Source organism: Etheostoma cragini, chromosome 13 (genome assembly GCF_013103735.1).
Source record: "Etheostoma cragini isolate CJK2018 chromosome 13, CSU_Ecrag_1.0, whole genome shotgun sequence".
Classification (NCBI taxonomy): Eukaryota; Metazoa; Chordata; class Actinopteri; order Perciformes; family Percidae; genus Etheostoma; species Etheostoma cragini.
In genome coordinates, this window is record NC_048419.1 from 23,583,313 (window position 1) to 23,607,275 (window position 23,963).

Sequence of the window (23,963 nt, forward strand, 5' to 3'; positions counted from 1 at the left end):
TGTGTGTGTGTGTGTGTGTGTGTGTGTGTGTGTGTGTGTGTGTGTGTGTGTGTGTGTGTGTGTTGAGGGTAATTTAACTCCCCCTCATCAAGTCATCATCAATTCATCAGCAATCGTACAAACAGTGTCGGTGACGTCAGACTCCTGAGAAGTTTCTTTACGACAAAATTGAGCATCAAGTGTATTATAAATTTCATTTTAACAACATAGCATAAAGAATGATGTCTTCTGTCTTTTGGGGCTGATACTAACGCTGTAACAGTGTGTGTATTGGTGCAGAACAGTCAAAGTACTGGCGTCACATTCCACTGCACGCAGCCACAAAAAGAATACGCAGTATGTGGATTTGAATGCACATGATGCAGAACTTGAGTTCACAAGTGCAAGTTCTGCGCAGAAATATTTATCAGTACACCGTAAGCAACCGTAAAGCAACAGAGACAGTGTGTGGGGTGAAAACACACAGATGGGTCGATCACTGGGACAAGTTCAAATCAATCTTGATTTTGTATTTTCAGTTTCAGAGCATCATAGATGCTTTTGAGTTTAACAGCCTGTTGTAACGCATTTGTTCAGTGTTCGCAGTCATTCGCTTTGTGGCTCTCTACCGGCTATAACTGCGTTATGCAAGTTTGCCAGATCGGGTAGCGGATCTGTAGTTCCAGTGAGATATAATAGGACAATTCTGCTTCCAACCTGTAGAGGGACCAAAGAGGAAATCTTCTCTGGTGTTGCTTTAACAATGTAATACAAAAATAATCCAGATTTTTTTTACAATGAAAGTAGTTCACCAAAAGTGTTAGTGGGGAAAAAGTTACCTCGCAAGAGGATTCTTTGAGACTTTTACTTTTGTCTATTCAAAAGAAATGCATACAATGACTACATATTATTGAAAAGTTTGTTTTGTAGATTTTAACCTTTACTTTTATTGGCGTTTGATCTCGCCGTTGATGTATTTTCTGCAGGATCTGCTGGACAGTTTTAAAAGTAAAACAATTTACAGTAATCGCAGCTTCTTCTCTACATCTGCCGGAATCGTCTATCGTGCAAGTGTCAATCACACACACACACACACACACACACACACACACACACACACACTGTGCTTCACTCGCCCCCTGTTAATAAACACACACTCGCACACAGAGGGGATCTCTCTTCTCGCAGAAGTCTATTATTAGCTGTTCAACCCAGAGACAAACTAATGACACGTTGGGATGAATCACCAGAGCTGCTGCCTCCAACTATCATTACACTCACAGCACGGCCACAGTAGACAACCATGTAGGATGCGGGGCCACCACACAAACATACAAACACTCATACCATCAGTCTGCTTCCAGGCGCAGCAAAAGGTCCCACCCATAAACCTCTGACGCCCACGTGTCTGCAGGTTTTCACTCCAACACGTACGATACCTCTTTATCTATGTGCACATTCTTCAGATTGAGAAACAGCCCACGTATCCGGGAGATATTCGTCCATCTTTATATACAGTCATGGTCCACTTGGGTTCAGAGTAACCAGAGTTTTGAAAATCTGCAACTTAGCAGATGTTTTAAGAAATCTCCATTTTAGTGACCTTTAGTTTGCATATGGATGAGAAATATCTCCTTCTTTTTTATATCTGTACTCCTGTAGACATGGCCTAAATAAGGTTAGTATCCTATAGGTGCATCCAGTATAATTTAGATACCAGCATGCATACCTTTCTTGCTGCAGCAGTCCAATATCAAACACTTTCCTCACTCTGCACAGTATGCTGGGCCCTGCTTCAGTTGGGTCTGATTGTTAGTGTATCAGATGTGCTGACCTACATGTTTGCAGCTACGAATGTTTCTTTACAACAAGAGTCAGAGTCAGTCTTCTTAAAAAAAGAAAAGAAAAGTGAGCTTCCCCGAAAACCATGGTATAGTTTGCACACTAAAAAATAATTACTTTGTTAATGTTTGGTAAAAATCATGCATAAAAGAAACTAACATTGTTTTCCGGTTGGAAATGAACAGCAATCTGCTGTGTTAAAATATGACATCCATCCACCCCGACCTCTCCACACATCCATCCCTCTACAGACTCTGTTTCTCTATAACAACAATAATATTAATAACATCACACTACTTCCTTCTTTGCGCCTAACAGACAAGAGTCATAATTTCTTTATAACTTTCTTTGTTACACCAACGTAATAAAACAACATTTTTGTCCATTTGCTGAAATGACTGATGCGCTTATTTTTCTGGGGAGCGGCCCGCGTGTGATACCCAGAACAGAAGATGATTCCTCATGATTATAGCATTTTATCCAAATTTACCAGCTCAAAAAAACTGTGTAAAGCTTTGTTCATAAAACAGTACAAATGAGTGCCCATTTTTGACCTTGTGAGCAGCTTGAACAGCCAGCTCATGGTAGAGTCTCCTGAGATAAACTGCACTTTGGACAGAGGCCAGACTGTGATTCATAGACTGCAACAAGCTTAATGCACTGTATAAGATGCTACCCCTGCCAGGGACGAGAGACAGAGGGATATTTTACTTAGGCGGTGAGCTGCAGTTATTTTGGTAAGTTTGGCTCATGACCGTTTCACAAAGCCAGATTGGATAGACTCCATTTTACATGACTATGGCAACCTGGTGATGAGCAGAAGCAACGCTGACATTAGGAATCACACACCACTCCAACTGTCCACTTAATAATTACATGTTTCAGCTTTGATCAACATCAAAAGACTTGTAATTGTCAAGGAACCTGGAGGGTTTTTACTTTTATTTTCCAATGGTGAAAGAAGTACTGCGATCCTTAAATTATGTGAAAGTAGAAATGCCTCAATGTTAAATATCCTCCATTACAAGTAAAGGTTTTGCATAAGAATGAAATGTAAGGCTCTAAATATTGAGTTGTGTTTTTCATTGGGCCCTCTGCAGTCTACCCAGTGGTTAGATTGAAGAGATTTAAACCAGGATTTGTCAGTATGTTCAGCTGATATTCCAGCAGTGCTAACCCTAGACTAACCTTTTGTTTACATTGTGAAATATAATGAAATACCTTTAAACGTAAGGAGTAGTTCTCTCATACATCTGGCTGGATCAATCATGTGAATATAAAAAATTGTTATAAATGCAAAACCTAAAAAATCTATTCTAATGTTTCTAGTTTGCCATCAACAGTAATTGGGAACGTGTGTGTGCTGTCAGCACAGAATTGGAGGGGGGAGGGTTCACTGCGCATGATGACCTTATAATCACCAGCCAATCAAACCCGACAAAGACGTTGTGACAAAGACGCTATGAAGGAGTAGTGAATCAATAGGGATATGGATGTGGCTTCTCCAACAGGTCTGCTCTCCATCTTGGTGAAAACACCTGACGGCACTACTGGCTGCAATGTGATCCATCCCGCCACCAACGTATGCTCTCCATCCCTACTGGAGTGACCTTCCTGACCTACAGAGACGTGTGAGTGCAAACCTAGGACCTGTGTGGCAAACTGACCAGTAAAAGTCATTTTCAAACATACATGTTGTCCTCCTTGCTACTCGGTGCCCTAGATGAGTCCAGCTCCACCCCGTTCTTCCCAGCACAGTTTCTGCACCTATTTTGGATTCAAAACCAGGCCAGGCAGCAAAGCTTAGGGCAGAACTCGTTCCACCAGACTCTGCAAAAGGTATATTAAAGATTCTGAAGAGTTTAATAATTCATTAAAATCATGCATACGTATAAGCATGAGTAGATAAGTGGAGCATTAGGGCTGCAACTAACGATCATTGTCATTGTTGATTAATCTGTTGATTGTTTTCTCGATTAGTTGTTTGGTCTCGATAATGTCAGAACATTGTGAAAAATGTGTCAGTGTTTTCTAAAGCCCAAGATGACGTTGTATAATGTCTGGTTTTGTCAACAACTCAAAGATATTCAGTTTACTGTCACAGAGGCGTTAAGAAGCTAGAAAATATTCACATTTAAGAAGCTGGAATCAGAGCATTGTGGCATTTCTTCCTTAACGGATTACTGAAACAGTGAATCAATCATCCAAACGGTTGGCGATTCATTTAATAGATGACAACTAATCGAATAATCTTTGCCGCTCTTTAGCTGCAGAGCTTTGGCCCGCGATCTGGTCTGAATTTTACTCTTTCTTAACGTTGTTTTAACTCAAAGACTGGCTGCGGTTCACTATCTGGCCACAGTTTAACATCCGTTAGATGGTGTGATAGGGGGGGCGCTATTCAGCTCCTGTCAGCGCTAATCTACATGATGACTAGAGGACTGAGGCTAAGCTACTAGCTAACATGGATCGTATGAGGCATTGGCACATTTACAAGAGATAGTTTAAAAATAGTAGGCAACACAGGTATTTCTTTTACTAAAATTGAGTCTACAGCAGTTTGTCTTATCTGTAAACATAGAGTGGCTGTTCTTAAAGAGTGTAATCTCCGTCATTTTAAAAACTGACTGGAAGCTGTTGTTATTATAACTTAGATTTGAAATCTCTCTTGGCTGGAAAAAAAACATATTTTATTTCTGACTGTACGTTAAGTTCACTTCACATTTGTCCTATTTCCAAATTTTAAAATGCAATATTGTTCACAATACATCAGCATCAAGATGGATGATGAGATATTTGAGATTTTCACAGAGGAGAAAAGGAAAATAGGGATACAGCAGGAAATGTTCCGCTTCCGGGTGTCTTTGGTTCGAGGAAACTAGTGAGGATACAGAGCATTTTTAGTAGTCACAAGATGAGAAGTTTTGTTTTACAAATAAATTAATGATTTCCAGTGGGTTACGAGGGTGACTGTGCATATACGCCACAAGGCTACGTTCTGCCCTGAATAGTTAATGATTAATCAAAACTATTTCTATTAAGTAATATAGTTTATTACTATTGAATGTGTATTTTATTATTCCTTAATATGTGCTCAACTTCAAATTCCATGGTATGCAAATATGCAAAACATTTCAATTTAAAGATCCACGACTTGAACGTTTAGTTTGGACCCCCCCACCCTGACTCATTTGTGGCCCTTGATGGGGGAACATTTGGGCACCCCTGCTTTAGAGCATCCTTTCTTAATAATGTATGGATTTGATTGTTATAATGCATTTTTTTTGGCAACCCCCTTTTTGTTTAAAGAACCAATGTGATTTAAACATGTGCCATATGTCATGAACTGGCATTGTATTCAGAAAAGCATGATTTTGCTCCGCCACCATTCAGCCTGTGTCTGGGATCTTAAGAGTCTAACGATCGAGGCTAATAACGTAACCGGCGAGGTTATTTTTAGCCTGCATGAAGATGCGCTCAGCAGTGATGGCGATGGCTTCCTCCCCCTCCTACACCATCATGACGTCGAGCTGTTACGCAAAACCAGGGGTTCACCTTTTGTGGACCTCCAGCACCGTCACCGCTGGCGTATTTGCGGCATTAAAAAAAAACAAAAATAGGCAAAAGCAAAACACAAGATAGGCTATATAATACACAACAGTAGCACACCACACAACCCTGGTGGATATGCACGTTTGACCGTGCTTTATCTTGACTTCCAAGTAACGGTTCGGTAAAAGACAATCGTCTAAACTTGGTGTTGGACACACCCAGAGTGACATGAAGCAGGTCGCCGGCATCCTGCGAGGCATCCCGGCTTATCTGATGTGGACCCAGCCAACCAGGGTCAACACATCTTCCCGTTTAAACCCCCGTTAACAACAACGCCATTTAAGCTGCTGCAGTGACTTAATTTACTACATAGACGTTACACACACGGTTAATTACAACCTGCCTTAACATAAAGTGGACACTTAACTATTTGTAGAGGTGCTGGAGACACAGGTCGAGGCATTCGCCCTCTACCTCGTCTTCAGTCACCAGGTCCGATAAGGGGCGCATCGGCGGAGGGTCGCTCTCCTGCAGAGGCATCCTCATCTCCCGAAGAAAGAGCTCCAGGAACCGTCGGAAGGTTTTCTCTTCTGCTATAGAGCCGGCCATCATCTCTCATTCCTGGACGGACAGAGACAGCTTCTCCCGTCAGTAACGCTTGCACGAACTTCCCGGGCTGAGAAGACAAGAGTCCGTACACTGGACCGAACTAGTTGGGCTGTGAGTGCACGAGCGGACTACCTGAATGAATGTGTAATACCAGAGAGGCGGGCTCGCTGACTTCCGGTGTGTCTGAAAACAGTGGACCTGAATGGATGAGTGGACCGTCCACGGTTAACGTTACACTACCGGACTCGCTGTCAGAAATTGGACCGAGCCCCCCATTCAGAACTGAGCGGGAATGCGCATCGCGTTTTCAGGGATTTCGGACGGTGATGACGTCCGAGAGAACGCAGCGGCTTACGTACAGGTCGTGAACGCGCACGCAGCGATACCTCCTGTTGTCTGACGTAGATGATATTTCTGTTCAGAGGATATCTGCTTCCTCCACTTTATTAACTCATTTAAACAATATAGCAGCATCGTTTCTAATGTTAAAGACAACAAAAACAATTATAAAATGTGAACGTAGTCGGCCTTACCCTGAAACTCCGTAGAAAAGAAAAGAAAGATGGAAATGGAAAAAAGAAATGAAAGAGAAAAAAGGTCTTTATAATGTCAAACTAAAACAGAATTTGCCATATATTTAATATATTTTAATAATCAATGTGAATACCTTTAAACGTCAGAATTCACTTGTAGGACTTAGTAAATGTTTGTTGTTTTATTCAGGATTCTAACAAATGGTATACATATATATATATATGGTATGGTAAGTGATAATGTGATCTGTCTCAGAGGCTTTTAGTGGCCGCATTAAAAGCCTTAAATAAATGATAAAGATAGCTTGAAATGTCTGATTATATGAATGATTCCACAAGTAGATGTAGAGCGTTATTTTTATTCCTTTTTTATCATATTTTCCCATTTGTCTGGTCAGACATGTCTGGAAAATATTTGATGTCGTTCATACATTTAAAGTCCCCGTCCCCTCCAGAAGTTAATTTCTAATTAGTTGATCTCAACTGTGCAGAAATGCTGAAACAAAGCCATGAAAAACTGACAGACAATCACTAAAATATAAAACAATCACTTAAATATATATGTAATGAATAAGTTTGTCAAAGAAAAAATTATAAAATATATAAATATATGTATGTTAGGTTCCTGCTTCTTTAATGTGATTCTTAACTGCATTTGTTTTTATATCACGGTAAACTGAATATCGTTGGGGTTTAAGTTCTTTGTCTGACAAAACCAAACATTAGAATTTGTTACCTTGGACTCTGGGGACCTTTTTACTTTGTGGGGATGATGAGAATAGACACAATAAGTTGAGAAGTTAAAAAATAACACCTGAGCAGTTTATTTTTCACTGAGGAAAAAGAAGTGGATGTAATTTCAAGATTATTTTGCAAAAAAACAACACCAGACACAAATTATTATCTAATGCAGAACCTTCTTAAAAACATCTTCAAGCATATGTTTAAGATAAAGGGTCGTCATCCACAGTCTGTCATCAGGCGTGTACGCCCGTGCAGAACAGAGCGTGTTTCTGTCTCATGTCTTCGTTCTTCAAGATGAACGTGCAGATTTTGGAGGTGACTCCGTCTGTCCTCATTCCTTCACTTGATCCTGTCTAACCTGGTTTTTGTTTCTCTGCTGCACACACTAGATATGAGATGCTCAAAAGGCTGTATGTTGGATTCTCGGTATTCTAGGTTTATTTCACACATGTGTTGGTAATATATGTTGGTTTGAATTTAAATGAAAATGAATCATTGATTTCATACTGGTTTACATATTTACTTAATTCAGAACACATTGTGTTTCTATGTCCAGAAGCTTTTATATAACTGTGTTTTGGAAAATAGAAAAAGGATTTTCCAATCGTGCTATTTCACGTGAGATTTTGAAAGTGTTTCCCTATGTTCCAGGGCGCCGTTGATTTCATTTACAGACATTTGAAACTTGCCTGAACATCATGCTTTATGTGTTTTATCATCATTCTGTGGTAGTGCAATATCCCTTTATGTGCTATTTTTATATTTGATGCCAGGTCACCTCCGAACCTCCAACTGCTCAGGGCGCCTTTCCCTGGGCAGCCCCCTCACTCTGTCATCTCTGTACACACACAGACACACACACACACACACACACACACACACACACACACACACATACACATACACATACATACACACACACACACACACACACACAAAGCTATGTGTGCCAGAACTGTGAAGATGAGTCTAATTAGTTGGTACAGATGTATGTCATCAGAAAATGTAGGCTTCATCTGGGCATTAGTGTGTCGAAACATCACATCTGTTTTTTTTAAAGGTGCTCCAAGCGATGTCATGCGTTTTTTAGGCTACAACATTTTTTTTGTCACATACAGCAAACATCTCCTCACTCTCCCCGAGCTGCCTGTCCCCAGAACACACTGTAAAAAAGAAATGCAGACTCTGTGGACAGCCCAGGCTCCAAAAACGACAACAAAAACAAACAGCACCAACCTGCACCATGAAACATTAACACTATACCAGCCAATGACCAACAAGAAGGATTTGGGGATGAGGGTTAGTGCGCGGAAGTCACTTGACATGACAAGAAGTGACATCAACCCACGTCACTTAGAACACCTTTAATTTAATTACATTAACTTTATTTTGAGCGAGTTATCGGCAGCATTGCGTTCAGTTATCATGGCTCTGTGGGTGCCAGAGAACGTTAAATGTCAACGTTGCACTTAATTGTGTCCTCTGGCAGTGTTATTGTTTTAATTGAAAGAATGTGATCCCCCCCACTCTCAGATATAAGATATATATAAGGGAAAAACTAAATGGGAACTGTAACGCATATGTTGTATCTACTCGGACATTTTAGTTTACAAAACCGGAAATGTGTGCGTCGTTGTTTTCGTTCCCCCGAATTTCAAGATAAAGGAGGTAAACATGTCTTTCCCTGTGAGTATCGGGGCTCTGCTTAAAGCAGACCTCCAGGAGGACGCTGCCAGCCGGGACGAGGGCTTGTGTGTTGTCGGTATTTTTGGTAAAAGCAACATGCAACCCGGACCACCGAAGGAGTCTTTTATCAACAATTTGGCGGACAAACACATCTTCTCGCTGTTCGACGGACCGGAAGACGGCGGCACCGCGGACAGCCACATCCAGGCCTTCTACAGCCAGGAGAGCCGGGTGCTGTACCTGCTGCTGTCCTCCGTCTGCGACAGCCGGCAGCTTCTGCGGGCCTGCGAGTCTCTGAGCGCCGGCACCGGCCACTCCGACGCCCACGACTTCTGGAAGGGCCTGGACCGACAGCACTGCCTCCATCTGCTCTACATGTTCTCCGTGTGCCACGTCCTCCTGCTCGTGCACCCCAACCAGACCTTCGATGTGACCTACGACCGGCTCTTCAGAGCCCTGGACGCCCTGCGACAGAAGGTGCTGCCTCTGATCCGGGCTGCCATCAAAGACTGTCCGGTGTCCAAAGAGTGGAAGGTGAACTGTCGGCCCTGCCCTCCACGCCTGCTCTTCGTCTTCCAGATGAACGGCTCTCTGAAGGTCTGGGTGTTCTCTATAAAGTCCTAAATAATCTTTTTATCACAAGCAGGTGGCTTATTAATCTTGTGGTCAAAGCAAGCCACTGCCTCGGGGGTACCCAGACACTCAGGGATCCCAGAACCCACAGATGTGTACCAGTGGTGGAACAAGTACTCAGATCTTTTAGCTGTAAAAATTGAGATTTCCACGTCTTTTTTTAAATTATAAAGCAGGTTAAGGTGCTATATAACTACTGTAAAGTATCAAAATGCTTGATCCACAGAGAAATGCACACAGCCAGTATTCAGAAACTGTGGCTTTAAACCAGCCGTCATCACGACTTCTGTACAGTTTGATGTCACAACTATACTATAAATAGGTAGAAATTATCGCCACGGTGCTGTTACAGTTATTCCCCGGTTGCAATGACGATGCAGATACTCCGGGGCGCAGATGCAAGAGATCTGCAAACATAGACCAATTTGAGCAAACTGGGATTTTTTCAGAAGCGAGGCTTAAAGCCACATTGGGCAGAATGCAAATAAACGCCAGAAGTGGAGCGCTGTTGGTTGCGTGAGAAGATCAGCTTAAGACCCGTGGAGATCGATCTTTTGAGTCTGTAGCACCAAGACGGTGTATTCTCTGCCTCCTCCTTTAAGGTTCTGTCCCTTAAAGACCTACCTCTGTGAACAGGTTTTTGGTTGACCTGTCTGCACTGTATTTTGTATGTATTAGGCTACTTTGTAATTTAAGTTGTCTATTGTGTTTTAATATGTATCATCTTGTGTGTTTTATGCAAATGTCTTTGCGTTTTTATCTGTAATAAATGGTCTATGAATACATTTTACTTAGTTACTTAAGATCGGAGAGAAGATTTGTAAAACCACAAACCCTCCTCCTCTCTAACTGTCAGCAAGAAAGTGAAAAAGCGTATTTCACAAAATGTCAAACTATTCTTGTAAGTGACCGCCCTTGCCACGGTTAAATGCATTACTGTTAAACTGCATTGTTTTGGTTTGTTGAGTTTCATGTGAATTTAATTGACGTCTCTTTTGTTTGTCATTGCAAAGGTCTCTGCAAACGGTTCAGAGTCTGGGGGAAACCCAGACAAGCCCAAAAAGCACTCCCCCAGGAGGAGGTTGCAGCATGCCCTGGAGGACCAAATTTATCGGATCTTCCGTAAAAGCAGAGTCCTGACCAACCAGAGCAGCAACTGCTTGTTCACCGTGCCCGCCAACCAAGCGTTTGTGTACGTGATACCGGCAGTAGACGAGGACCCTCTGGGGGCCCTGCTTGGTCAGCTGCGGTCCAACTGCATCTTGTGTGAACAAGACACGGTCACGGTGGTGTCAGGGCCGAGGCGTTATCAGCAGATGAGACGTTCTGTTCGGCAGTCCAGCTGCGGCGGAGACCCAGGCAGCATGTCGATGGGGGGTCAGCTGGTGGACTACAGCCTGAAGGAATTCCTCTGGCAGCACGTGGAGCTGGTGCTCACCAAGAAAGGCTTTGACGACAGCGTCGGCCGCAACCCACAACCTTCCCACTTTGAGCTGCCGACCTACTCCAAATGGGTCCAGGTCGCCTCCAGACTCCACCAAGTCCTGATTAGCAACACAGAAGAAGAATTAGCCGAGCTAGCCGCGAAAGTGCAAGGCCAACTGAAGGTTTTGGAGGCTTTTCTCGATGCTGACGCAAAGTTCTCTGAGAACCGGTGCCAGAAAGCTCTGCCACTGGCTCACAGCGCCTACCAGTCCAACCTTCCCCATAACTACACCACCACAGTGCACAAAAACCAGCTGGCGCAGGCTCTGCGGGTGTACAGCCAGCATGCCCGAGGAGTTGCTTTCCAGCGCTACGCTCTGCAGCTTCACGAGGACTGCTACAAGTTCTGGAGCAACGGCCACCAGCTGTGTGAGGAGCGAAGCCTGACAGACCAACACTGTGTTCACAAGTTCCACCTACTGCCTCAGCCAGGTGAACACCTTCTACTAAAGAAGAAAGGTCCATGGCACTATAACGGCAAAAAGTTAAAAAGCTTCGTTTAGATGGCTATTTCATGCTAATTACATGTTAAAATAGAGCCACGCGTAGCAGCACGAACAAACTTATTTTATTATTCCCAATCTTTTTTGCCCAAAGAGTGCCTTGGAACTTTTGTGTCTCTTCCAAAGAGCACCTTGAACTCCCGAGCACTCTAGGGATGGGGGGGAAAATCAATACAGCATAGTATCGCGATATTTTCAGTGGCAATACTGTATAGATACACAGGCGCCAAGTATCGATCTTTTATTACTCATGTGTTGGTCAGTTTGTCTGCTTGACAATCCCATTTTGCAGCAGTAAAATTGAGGTGAACAAATCTTTTTAGATGGAACAGATTCTTTTGGGGACATCATTTGAAATTGGGAAAAATTAGAAGTTGGGGAAAAGGTTAAAAATTACAACATATCGCAGAATATTGCAATATGGTTAAAATCGTAATAATATCGTATTGTGGCATAAGTGTCGTGATGATATTGTATCGGGAGGCGTCTTGTGAATCCCCCCCCCCTAGAGCACTCCTGTACTTTGATCTTCTAAAAACACCAAGAATTAGTGGCGTTAAAAGGAATTTGTCTTTACTCGTTATTATCGTGTTCATTTTGAAAGCCCTAGTTAACACGCATGAAATCTGACGTTTATTTCTGTAGGAGAGAAGCCAGATCTGGATCGCAATCCACCAATCATGAACCACAACAGCAGGGGGCGCTCCACCAGCTCCTGTAACTGTGGCAGGAAACAGGCTCCTCGTGAGGATCCGTTTGACATCCAGGCTGCTAATTATGACTTCTACCAGGTCAGGATCCACACAGCAGAGCAGCTTCGCTTTGCTACATTTTCATTATAAACTAGAAAATGGATTTCCTAAAGAAAATGTGTTTGAATGCTGAATAGCTAAATTGCTAAAGCTAAACTGGATTAATATCTTAAATCCATTAGAAGAAGTTGAAGTAGTGAGGATAGTTGGAAAAGTGGGAATGGTTTTAATAAGCATGAATTTAATTAACAAGTTGAATAACACCACCAATATAAAAAAAAGTTGAATAATTGAAGGTTTTTCTAAAAAGCTATTGCTAAAGCTAAACCTTTATTGCTGGTTAAAATATGTAGGAAAAAGGTGAAGTTGTACGAAATGCGGAAAAGTGACTATTGTTCTAATAATATAATATCTTTGAAAGTATAATAGCCATATTTTATAAAAGTTGCAGGTGTTGACAGTGACAAGCGAGCGAAATCCATTCGTCACACATTGCAGCACCACAGTGGTAATCTGCTAATTCTACCCGGTGCGTTGCACAAATCTCTCGTTTTCTCTCTCGATCTATTTTAAAATGAGTCGTGAAGACAACAGCAAAGCCCATCTTTACTTAAAATGAAATCAAACAATGAATGAATGTGAATGTGCTGCTAAATCGGGATTCACATAAATATTGTTTATAGCCTCTTTATATAAAATCGGAGACATGTATAGCGGAACATTGCTCAAACAAATATCAGTTTCTCCACCTCTTCACATGTTCTCAAGAGGTTTTCTTTCTAAATAGATACTGGAGGAGAAATGCTGCGGGAAGCTGGAGAGGATTGAGTTTCCGGTGTTCCAGCCCAGCACTCCTGACCCAGCTCCGGCCTGCAACCAAGCCCAGCGACTCCCAAGTGAGGCCTCGGGGTCTGGTGAGGCGGAGAGGCTGAAGGAGCCCAGCACTGCTCAGAGCCACACACCTGGAGACCCCAGCCTCAGCCTGGCTCTCAGTCTAGGCCAGTCCACAGACAGCCTGGGGCCCTACGCGGACGGAGATGGCACCGAAACCCAAGTCCAGCAAAAGAGGCCGAGCCTTGTTGACCGCCAGCCCTCCACTGTGGAGTATCTCCCGGGTATGATGCACTCCGGCTGCCCCAAGGGCCTGCTACCCAAGTTCTCCAGCTGGTCGCTGGTCAAACTGGGCCCAGCCAAGTCATACAACTGCCACACCGGTCTGGAACAGCCAGGCTTCCTACCCGGCTCCTCCTTCCTCTTGCCGTGGGACTTGGTGATCCGCTCTCGGTCCGAGGAGGACACCGGACTGACGGAGCCTTTGGATGGAGGCACCTCTTCGTGGCCAGCCCCAAACAAGACCCTGGTGGGAAAGCGAGGGAGCACCGGAGGGCTCGGTAGGGGTCGCAGGAGGGATGACATGGCTCGGATCTTTGTGGGGTTCGAGTATGAAGACAGTAGAGGAAGACGCTTCATCAGCTGCGGGCCGGATAAGATAGTGAAGGTGCTGGGGCCAGGGGGCGCCAAAGAACCCGCAACGAGGGTGCTAAACACCGACATGCCGCTGAACATCCAGTCCCCTTCACAGGGCCGCGGCCTGAAGCCTCACTTCGCCCAGCTGGCTCGCCTTTTTATTGTGGTGCCGGACGCTCCACTGGAGGTTACCCTCAACCCACAGGTAACAGTCAAATGGGACTCCTCTTCTATGACTTCTTTGTCAATTAAGCTGCTACAGTATTTAACCTTTAAAAATTAAGACCGTAAATGAATAGGCAGCCAGTAGATACCATCGATGCCGTCAGTTTCATTGTCCACAGTGCCATGGTTAGCATCGCTAGGCCTTTGTCTTGACTGACAGGCTGCCGTGTACCCACGACCTAAAGCATCCCCTGCTTTATCATCTATTTTAGGATGGATTAGACCATAATTTATAAATTATGTCTTCCCCCTTTCTCCCTTAACTATCCTGTCAAAAATTAAAAGTGGAAAAGCCCCAAATTTAAAGAAAATAATTATTTTAGATTTCCTCCCTTTGCTGAATGCTATGTAGAGTAGCCAGACCCTCCCTCATTGCGCTTTGGAGGAGGGTCTGGCAAGCAAGACTATCTTCTCATAGACTTCTATAGAAACAGACTTCTTTTTGAAGCCAGTGGAGTTGCCCCCCCCCCCCCGGCTGTAAATTAGATCAAATGCAGGTTTAAGGCACTTCCGTAGTGGCTTCACTTTCCAGGCACGGAAGTTGCTTATTGAGTTTGACTTAACCTACTAACCAACACGGTCGGAGTTGGACCTGCAGCAGAGGAAACTTACTTTAAAGTTTATGTAGGTACTTACGTTGCATCTTCTTCGACTCATAACTCAGTCAAATCTGAACTTGCAGATATTAAACACATCTGATGATAAACATTTGTAAATTTGCATAGAAATCATGGGAAATAGACGCTCCTTATAACTCCAGAACTGGCTTAGGAATCATCACGTTTCAAATTTTTCTCCAGTATATAAAGTAATCCAATGATAGTTTCCTGTGTAACCATGAGTACATTACAAAGAGGAACTGTGAATAGCTAATTTGGCATACTTTCATTGGTGTCAGTTTGACAAAATGTAGATGGATCAAGACCCTAAATGAAGGGGGCTCAAGTTGTAAGAAGTCTGGTAGAAAAATATGTATTTACATCTTAGTAAAAATAGCCATGTATGAATGAATGTGCTTTTTTTCTGCTGTGTTTTCAGGTAATGCCCGGTCCCCCTCCCTGCCCAGTTTTCCACCCAGAGAAGACCGATATAGTGTTGCCACCTGATGGCCTTTGGGTTCTGCGGTTCCCTTATTCCTACGCAACAGATCGCGGCCCCTGTTACCCCCCCAAAGAGAACCAACCACTCAACAACTACAAGGTGCTGCGAGGCATCCTGAAGGCCACGACTGCTAACCCTCCACCACAGTAAACCTAAACCTTTCACAGCGTGAAGGCTTTATTATTTATTCACACTTCCCGATGTAGGCTGAGAATGTTTTTTTTTAGTCCGTGACCCCCCAGACCTCATCTGGTCAAAATCTGGTTGGATTTCCTTTTAAAGAGCTGTTGATAGTCACAGTACCTGCACATTAAATCCCATTGATTTTGATGATCTCTACAAGTTTTGTTAGGAGAATAATTTAAACAGATTTACTTTCATGCTCCCAGAAGACGAACACATTCGGCAGTGCCATCCAGACTTAAGACTTTAACCCCCCCCATTTCTGTAACTTTCTATGGCCAGCTTACCTTATGGTTTTGGACAAAAACTCTTTATACCCCATACAAACTCAAACACCAAGTCAAGGTTTACAGGTTTTGTAAAAGCATAATGTGGACGTGCTGTAGCAAATCATAAAGTCAGCAGCAGTGAGCTAGAGTAGCTAATAAAACAGAGGCTAAAGTCGAGAGTCCGTAATTACGCTGAACTACTGTGTTCTGCAACACTTTACTGCACCTATTTAGCATTTATTAGCACTATATAAACATTTAATAAACAGTCTATAACACACTATAATGTAGTTGTATTCAGATATAAGTGTTTATTAATCTATTTGTAAACAACCTCTTGTGGCTGCTGTACAAACAGAAGTTATGACAATAACGTGCCATAGTAGGAAATATCTTCAGAGGAGAAGTTATAATTGCTTATGAATATTGTACATTAATTAAAATAACCTCACATCTGCGTACAACTACATTGTAGTGTGATATAAACCTCTAAAGGTTTGTGCCCTGCTTGTAAGTACAAAACAGGAAAACCTCCAGGAAAGTGTCCCCTGTATTCTGCATCATGGGTAGTATGGTATCATACTACTATTACAATGATTACTGTACATTTTCATGTTTTCTGTAAATAAAAATAACTTGACATTGTTTTTCAGATGTTTTTATTTAACTTTAATGGCAACCTGAAAGAAAATATCCTCAGGTTTTAACCATTATGTACTGCCTTCTACATTTCGTCCACTAGATGGGGGTGTCTGACTCTCTTTTGGGGGAGCTTTCCCCTTAATTCAATAGATAGTGACAGTGATTAGACAGGAAAGGGGGGGCAGAAAGAGTGTGAGTGCGTGTGTGTGAGAGAGAGAGAGTGAGAGAGAGACTGAGAGAGAGACTGAGAGAGAGACAGAGAGAGAGAGAGAGAGAGAGCAAGCCAGCTAGCTTGTGGAGTTTAACTCCGAAAAGTCAGTCGAGCACAGGTTCCCGATGATCTTATGACACGTGTTGTGATATTTCACCAAACAATCCGTCACAGCGAAATAAAAGCTGTGAGACCTCCAGCTCACAGCAGGTTTTACTACTCAAAGTAAAAGCACTTTGAGTAGTCGTTAAGACTAGAAAAGAGCTATGTAAATACAGTACTTCTGCATCTTGCGTGCTTACTCTTCGCAAAGTGACGCATGCGCAACTCACATCTGCACTCCACTCACATCAGGTAGTGACAGGGGAACGAGACAACCACCATTCAACTCAAAAAAGTATATATAACCATACCTTATATAACAAAATACAACCATTCCAATGACTCTGAAGCTGTTCAGTTAAGGTAAATTAAGCTAAAAAAAACTGCATACTTCCCCTTTAATTGTAAGGCCTTAAGATTTGCTTTATCTTCTGAAATCCCCCTTCAGAGCCCCAGAAGTTTTACCACTGGCTGAGTGGTGACTTCTCACCCCTTTTCAAAACAGCTGCTTACTATAAATCATTTCAGTTTACATGAAACATTTTATTGATGTGCTCCAAAAATATTAACATTAAATTGTGCGCTGCAATCAACTTTCCCTATGATATTTCTGTATTAACACATTGAAAAAATAACCACTTTATGAACAAATTGAACCTGGAAGATTCAATTCAGAACACTTACTGTAATTTGTCCCCAGGGGACAACTCGCAGCGGCACGTACAGATTAGTACAGATAATAATGATATAAGAATAATAGTTTGAAAAAAAGTTAAATCAATAACATTGACATTGAACTTACCTACCAGACAGAAAATTAGATGTTGTATGAATCATGTACCAAGAAAACAATAGTTCCTACTGGTTCCTTAAATGTAGATACAGTGAAGGAAAATAAAAAAGGGAGTAAGACTTAAGAGAAAAAGTATAATACATGGCAAGTATTATTGTAAATACTGGGGTAGGTACGCAAAATTTACTACGACTGAAACTCTCAGTTGATTCATATGATTTTGTCCAATAATCAATTAGTTAGTTATTAGTTAGACAGATCTGTAAAACTGAGTTCCACTTCTTTGCTAGACACTTCCACATTGCCTGGCTATCTTTGTGAAACTGTTTCTGCTTTATACTTGCATAATAAAGTTTTTTTAAGTAAAAAAAAAAAGTTAAAAAGTAAGAATATGTAAGTATAATAAATACAGCAAAACCAACTTGTCTTTATTTTTGTTTCACCCGGTCTCTTTGAAAAATCACTCCTGCTGTACAGAAACTTCCACCACAACACACACACACACACACACACACACACACACACACACACACACACAGCCTTCAGGAATGTGGGTAATTAATAATGTTAATAACAAAGCTACAGTAGGACGTGTGATTCAAGGTCAACAACCAGTGGTCAAGATTTAAAGACACATTCACACTGTTAATAATAAATAAATAAAAATGGTTACAGCGTGACTTAAACTGACACTTCACTCAGTGCTTGCTTGTTTGAACGTGATGTGTATTATTTGACAGATTTCCTTCAGTTTTTACACTGCAACGGACACTTCTGAATCCTTTCATCACTTCAACTGACATTACAGCTCTCTTCAGTGCTTCCACTTCATCTCCTTTCAGTGTCGGAGCTCCAGCTGACTCTTCAACTTCACTCAGCTCTGTTAAACTTATTTTAACACTGGAAGGATGTATTCACTATTTTAGTACATCTTTCAGTTGGTCACTTTCATTTATTCAGCTGTTGCTGCCACACGGACATTTCAAAAGAAACCAAGAAACAGTTTTAGCTGCAATTTTAAACATTAAAAAAAAAAAAAAAATCATTTTCTAGTTTTCACTTCCAGCGTCAGGTCATTTTTACTTATTTTAATTTGTGCTGACACCAAAAGGGTCCCAAGATGTCGCCATGGACTTCAGGTAACTATCTGAAAACTGGGTGTGTTATTTAAATCAACATCAGCCATTAAAGTGATCAAAACAAACTTAAGTGTGTGCAGGGTTGCTGTTCCCACCTGGGGACAGGTAAGAGGGGGAGGCGGAGGAATTAAAGCCAACCCACACGCAGATCAGACATTACTGCTCGGCTTTGTCTCTCATTTCTGTTCGACCCTGAACACGACTGGGCCAAAGTTCAGCGCTCACTACTCAGGACAATAGAAAGAAAGAAGACACTGAGCTTAATCTTATAGATTGTGTGTGACACGCCGGAGACAGGTGAAGGCCCTGAGACCATACAACACTGCAGCTGGATGTGAGTATAATACACAGATTTATCAAGGAATCAAGGATTATTCAAAGTTACGGCGAATGTTCCTCGGCTCCTGCTCTGGTTTACTGAGGTTAACTTTCAACTTCTGTCATTGTTTTAACTGAGACACGTAGTGATCTGTACACACAGTAGACACAGTGGGGGGAGTATTCAGATCCAGTAAAAGTACTAATACCACACTGGAAAAATACAAAAGTCCTGCACATTAAATATGGTACTTCAGTGTAAGTAGAAAAGTTTAATGAAATGGTTATATATTCTATCGTTAAATTATTATTACTATGTGTAAATGTAAAATCTGGTTGAGCTGGAGCTCATTATAAAACTATTACTAATAATTATTTTCATTATGGATTCATCTGCTGGTTATTTTCTCCATTAATTGAGTGATTGTTTGGTTTGTATAAACAGTGATAATCAATCCCATGAATTACCCAGAGTTCAAAGTGACACCTTTACAAAATTTGTTTTGTCCAACCAACGGTGTAGACCTCCACATTATAAGTAATACATTACCATTATTACCATTATTAAAGGAAAAGCAGCTAATCTGCCCGGACATCTGGAGGTCACACCTTAACCTTATGCAACGTAAGGTTTTAAAATAAAATAAAACACTCGTAATAAAGAGAAGTGCACTTTATGATATAAATCAACAGTAATTTCTAACTTCTTCCCCTTTCTTCTGTTTTGGAAACACACATTTATAACCAAGAAGTTGAGTTATTTTTTCCACCTGGAGGTGTACCTCTTTTATTTCTCCTCTACTCTTCGTGCTGGGATTTGTGTCGGTCAGCGCTGACTGTTGCCGCACACAGCCATCCGCACTCACACACACATACACACACATACACACACACAGTTAGCTTAGAGACCTGCATTTATTTTGACAGGCTGTGTTACAAGACTATCACACATTCACAGGTCACTCTCTGCTTTAAAAATGACTTAATATCAATTGTTACCAATTGATTTTCTTAGTTGGTTAATGGGCTAATAGTCTCTGCTGTACTTGTGTAAACGGAAGTTAGGTTAACAATAATAGCCTGGCTCAACAAATGTACATTGCTGGGATTAAACCCGTGATCTTGTGTGTCTCTCGAGCACCAGGCGTCCATCCACTCTCGCTATATGTACATTATCGAGGCTTAAGAAACACAAACAAGTCAGTAATAGATACTGTTGGTGGTATAGCCAGCTTTTCATATGTTTTGTGTGCCAATCTGCAAAGTAACTAAAGCTGTCAGGTACACGTTGTGCAGTAAAAGGTATAATATTTCCATCTGAGATGTAGTGGTGTATAATTCTAAAGTACCACTTACTTGAGTATTTTGGACTGTATATTAATACACACTTTTCTTTGTCTTTTGTCAGTCTTAACATTGGCAATGCCATACTGAGACCCTAAAAGTCAATATCAGTTTTAATTGACCCAGAATAACATGGGGACCAGGAAGGCCGAGTTCCAGCGAAGGATTGTGTCCAAGGACGGCCACAACAACGTGCGGATCGACAACGTGGAGGGCATGGCGAAGCTGTACCTGCACGACATCTGGACCACCGTGGTGGACATGAAGTGGCGCTACAAACTCACTCTGTTTGCCTCCACCTTTGTCACGACTTGGTTCATCTTCGGGGTCTTTTTTTTCTTAATCGGCATGGGCAACGGAGACTTTAAGCCCGATCTGAACGCCAACCACACGGCCTGCTTGGCCAACGTGGAGACCCTCACCGGGGCCTTCCTGTTCTCGCTGGAGTCTCAGACCACCATCGGTTATGGGTTTCGTTACATCTCAGAGGAATGCCCTCTGGCTATCTTCACTCTGGTGGCGCAGCTCGTCATCACCGGCCTGGCAGAGATCTTCATCACCGGGGCCTTCCTGGCCAAACTGGCTCGCCCCAAGAAACGGGCGGAGACCATCAAGTTCAGCCGGTGTGCGTTGGTCTGCCGGTTACAGGGAAAGCTGTGTCTGATGGTGAGAGTGGCCAACATGAGGAAGAGCCTCCTGATCCAGTGCCAGCTGACCGGAAAGCTTCTCCACTCCAACATGACGGAGGAAGGTGAGAAGACCCAAATCCACCAGAGCTCTGTGGACTTTCACATGGACTCCACTGCAGAGTGCCCCTTCCTCATCCTTCCGCTCACCTTCTACCACGTTCTGGACGAGCACAGCCCGCTGGCAGGACTCAATGCTGAAAACCTGCACACTCGTGATTTTGAGCTGCTGGTGACCCTCAACGCCACCATGGAGTCGACGGCCGCCACGTGCCAGAGCCGCACCTCCTACGTACCTCAGGAGATCCTCTGGGGTTACGAGTTCCAGCCGGTGATCTTCAGCAGCACAGGCGGCCGTTATGTGGCAGATTTCAACTTTTTTGACAAGGTGCAAGTGAGCAATGATGCCGCCTTCCTTAGTCACAACACAGAGAAGCTCAAACTGGGAGAGGGCTTTAAGAAGGAGTAAAGCATGCATGTGTCATTGTGCTGCTCCTGTTTGATGTAACAGGGATGTGTTAGTTTGGCCTTGATCGGTATACGTCATACGTCATTTGTGCCTATGCATGACTCGACTCCATTTTGGTACCAAGTGCTTTTCTCTATTTCGTTTTCCTCTTCCTCTCGTTTTCCTTCCCCCTTAGTGTAGAAAAGATTCTCAAATGGCATATTTTATAGCACGTTTATTAAAGTCAAAGTTGGAATGTTTAGGTGCTGGTCATTGATGATGGAGTATCATGTCACTTCAGGCACCAACATCTTTAATCTGAGTTTCCTTCTTACTTCAGCAGGCGTTCCCGTGAACATGACCGAGATGGTACCAGGAACTTTGCACAAACCAAAAATAAAGATTTGAGTCGAGTAGAGCCCTGCCGTACCATGCAGTGTAAATGTGGCATTAGTAAATCAGTGTTTCCTTACGGAAATTACCCATTATTCAAACACATATTATTTTATTAAATTTGTATAATTACTTTAACACTTTAACATTCACGCAGCGGTTGGTGTACCTCCGCCAAACTTCATTAATACTTGACATTAGACGCCGTGAAGGGCACTGATTATACCCTGGCCACTTGCCAAATAACATTTGTTTTTTAACATAGTTTTAATTTTAATGCATTTTACAATCAAAATCTAAAAGTTTTTCTAAACAGTAACTCTGCTTCCCTGGTTCCGCCTGAGGGTTTTAATAATACCTGGAACAATCATTCCCATCCCATGAGGTCATTGTGCAATGCAAACGTTGTTAACTGCTCCAGTAAATAGGACGGGCCTTAGATGACTTGACACCGTTAGCAATGGGAGATATTTATAGTCCACTCAGCTCATAGAATCTTTCAGCTCAGACAGCTACGAGCCAGAAAGCAAGAGTCAAAGTCAACAACATTGTATACAGTTGGCAATCAGTAAATATAATTTAACAGTATGTTTAACAACAAGAGAGTCAGCTACTCAGCCATGTCAGTGTCCCCATGACAATAGATTTACAAAAAATGATCTGCAATGTGTACTGTCGGCCGCAGCCTGAAGTAACGTTAGCGACCTGAACCTGAAGTGAAAAATACATCAAAGCACTTACACAGGCATACATTAACCTTAGGTACACATACAAGGTTATAATACATAATTTATTGTTAGTTTTTAATTTATTTGGTTTTGACTTTTATTTTAGTTAGTTTTCAGAGTGTGTTTGCGAGTTTCTTTTCAGAAGGGTTTAGTTTGTATGCATTTAGTTTTTTTTTTTTTTCAGGGTCAGGTATGATGACTCAGACGCTTTTAGCTACATATGTACTCAAAATACAGGGATGGAGAAATGTGGAGGAATGGCCATGACGTTTTGTGTTTAAACTTCTCGCTGCTTTAGTTTCAGATGTGAACAACTTACAACACAGCCACATCACCTGGAATGGAAGAATGTTATATTTCTGTTTTATTAATTGGCAATATAGTTTTAACTTGAAGGTTTTGGTTTTTATTTGGTTTCAGTTTAGTCAAAACATTTTCCACTGCTTGATTTCAATTTAGTTTCAGTTCACTTTAAAAACGTGCACACACACACACGCCATGGGTCTCTATGACGACAAAAAAACATTATGCTGCAGAAATCAGACAAAAGACACGATTCCTGGTCAAAAAACTATTAGCTTGTCTTGTTATGTAATGTTATTAGGATGGACAGATAGTGAAGTACAGTACTGCCCATGCTGGCAGAAAGACGTAGGCTACACAATGTTGACTTTCAATGCTTTTTGTTTTGTAAATAAATACTTCTTTGAAGTTAAAATGACATTTATTTTGTTATTGCAAAAATAAAATGCCTCCCAGTTTATGCTGGGTTTATGCCAGAAACCCAGTATAAATATGTGTTTCGAGACTAGATGAATGGAAGATAAAACGGGTGCAGACCCCTCCTGTCCAGTCTAGTGTCGTCTTCAGCTTTTGTTGAGGCAACACACCGTGTGCAGCGACTGTATCTGGTCAAAACAACCTTTAAATACAAAACACAACTTATCTCGTAGACATAGGGGTCACATTTTGAACTTTAGTTTAAAAAAAAGCTTAGCTATAAAATGCGTAGGTTACAGTCTTAATGTCACAGCATGTAATATGAATAAATAAATGGAGATTATAGTCAGGCAGTTATATTAGTATTCATTGTAAACTACATCTTATTCAAATATTACATTATATAACACTAATGGCAGCAATGTCACCACTGTACAGAAAACTTTGGACTTTACAGGTAAACAGGAATCTTTTGATATTTAGTGCATTAACCATCAAAAAGTAATTGTGCCTTAGAGTATCTTTAATCTTTAAACTTTTATTCTGAATGATTTTCTTTATTAACTGCAGCAGTATTTTAACTATTATTGTGCACATTTTAAAGGGCTGGTTCACCCATATACCAAAAAAGACACCAATGGTTATATGACTTTTTTCGAGTTGAATGGTGGTCGTCTCGCTCTCCGCGGTTGCCCGTGAGCTGTAAAACCACCGTTGAGACTTTGAGATATCAGGTCTCGGGATGTAGCTAATGGCTTCGCAGCACTGCACACATACGCCCATTTAGGAACTGGCTAGCAAGGAGTGATGGAGTCATTCACACCACCGGTATTAGCTGGCAAAAAAGAAAGTAAGGAAAGCATCGTTGGAGGAACA

General features: G+C 41.9%; 3 protein-coding genes and 1 long non-coding RNA gene across 4 annotated transcripts in view; 3 read left to right on the plus strand and 1 right to left on the minus strand.

Annotated features, from left to right (window-relative positions):
* Window positions 1–6,337, minus strand: part of ppm1e (protein phosphatase, Mg2+/Mn2+ dependent, 1E) — a 30,811-nt gene extending 24,474 nt beyond the window's left edge. The window contains exon 1 of the mRNA XM_034890468.1: window positions 5,801–6,337. Within this exon, the coding sequence (XP_034746359.1) occupies window positions 5,801–5,985 (185 nt within the window). The 5' untranslated portion in view covers window positions 5,986–6,337. The remainder of the gene's footprint in view (window positions 1–5,800) is intronic.
* The window catches only part of LOC117955772, a 17,804-nt gene extending 1,535 nt beyond the window's left edge, over window positions 1–16,269 (plus strand). Inside the window, exons 2-3 of the long non-coding RNA XR_004659126.1 lie at window positions 2,726–2,735; window positions 15,950–16,269. This is a non-coding gene — a long non-coding RNA (uncharacterized LOC117955772). The remainder of the gene's footprint in view (window positions 1–2,725; window positions 2,736–15,949) is intronic.
* smg8 (SMG8 nonsense mediated mRNA decay factor) lies at window positions 8,823–16,001 on the plus strand. Its single transcript, XM_034890467.1, has 5 exons — window positions 8,823–9,542; window positions 10,592–11,495; window positions 12,212–12,357; window positions 13,106–13,990; window positions 15,049–16,001. The coding sequence occupies exons 1-5, from the start codon at window positions 8,934–8,936 to the stop codon at window positions 15,259–15,261; spliced, it is 2,757 nt and encodes a 918-aa protein (XP_034746358.1). The 5' UTR covers window positions 8,823–8,933; the 3' UTR covers window positions 15,262–16,001.
* A 2,278-nt stretch (window positions 16,270–18,547) lies between the features above and the next one.
* On the plus strand, window positions 18,548–21,395 carry kcnj15 (potassium inwardly rectifying channel subfamily J member 15). Its single transcript, XM_034890469.1, has 2 exons — window positions 18,548–18,784; window positions 20,177–21,395. Exon 2 carries the CDS (start codon window positions 20,245–20,247, stop codon window positions 21,265–21,267), a length of 1,023 nt encoding a protein of 340 aa, XP_034746360.1. The 5' UTR covers window positions 18,548–18,784; window positions 20,177–20,244; the 3' UTR covers window positions 21,268–21,395.
* The last annotated feature ends 2,568 nt before the right edge of the window (window positions 21,396–23,963 follow it).

What these genes read in the sequence shown, in the direction of transcription:
- smg8 (XM_034890467.1), top strand. Translation starts at nt 8,934, where the DNA reads ATGTCTTTCCCTGTGAGTATCGGGGCTCTGCTTAAAGCAGACCTCCAG. An exon ending in CCACCTACTGCCTCAGCCAG is followed by an intron (nt 11,496 to 12,211) that starts GTGAACACCTTC and finishes TTATTTCTGTAG; the next exon opens with GAGAGAAGCCAGATCTGGAT. An exon ending in CTAATTATGACTTCTACCAG is followed by an intron (nt 12,358 to 13,105) that starts GTCAGGATCCAC and finishes CTTTCTAAATAG; the next exon opens with ATACTGGAGGAGAAATGCTG.
- kcnj15 (XM_034890469.1), top strand. Translation starts at nt 20,245, where the DNA reads ATGGGGACCAGGAAGGCCGAGTTCCAGCGAAGGATTGTGTCCAAGGAC.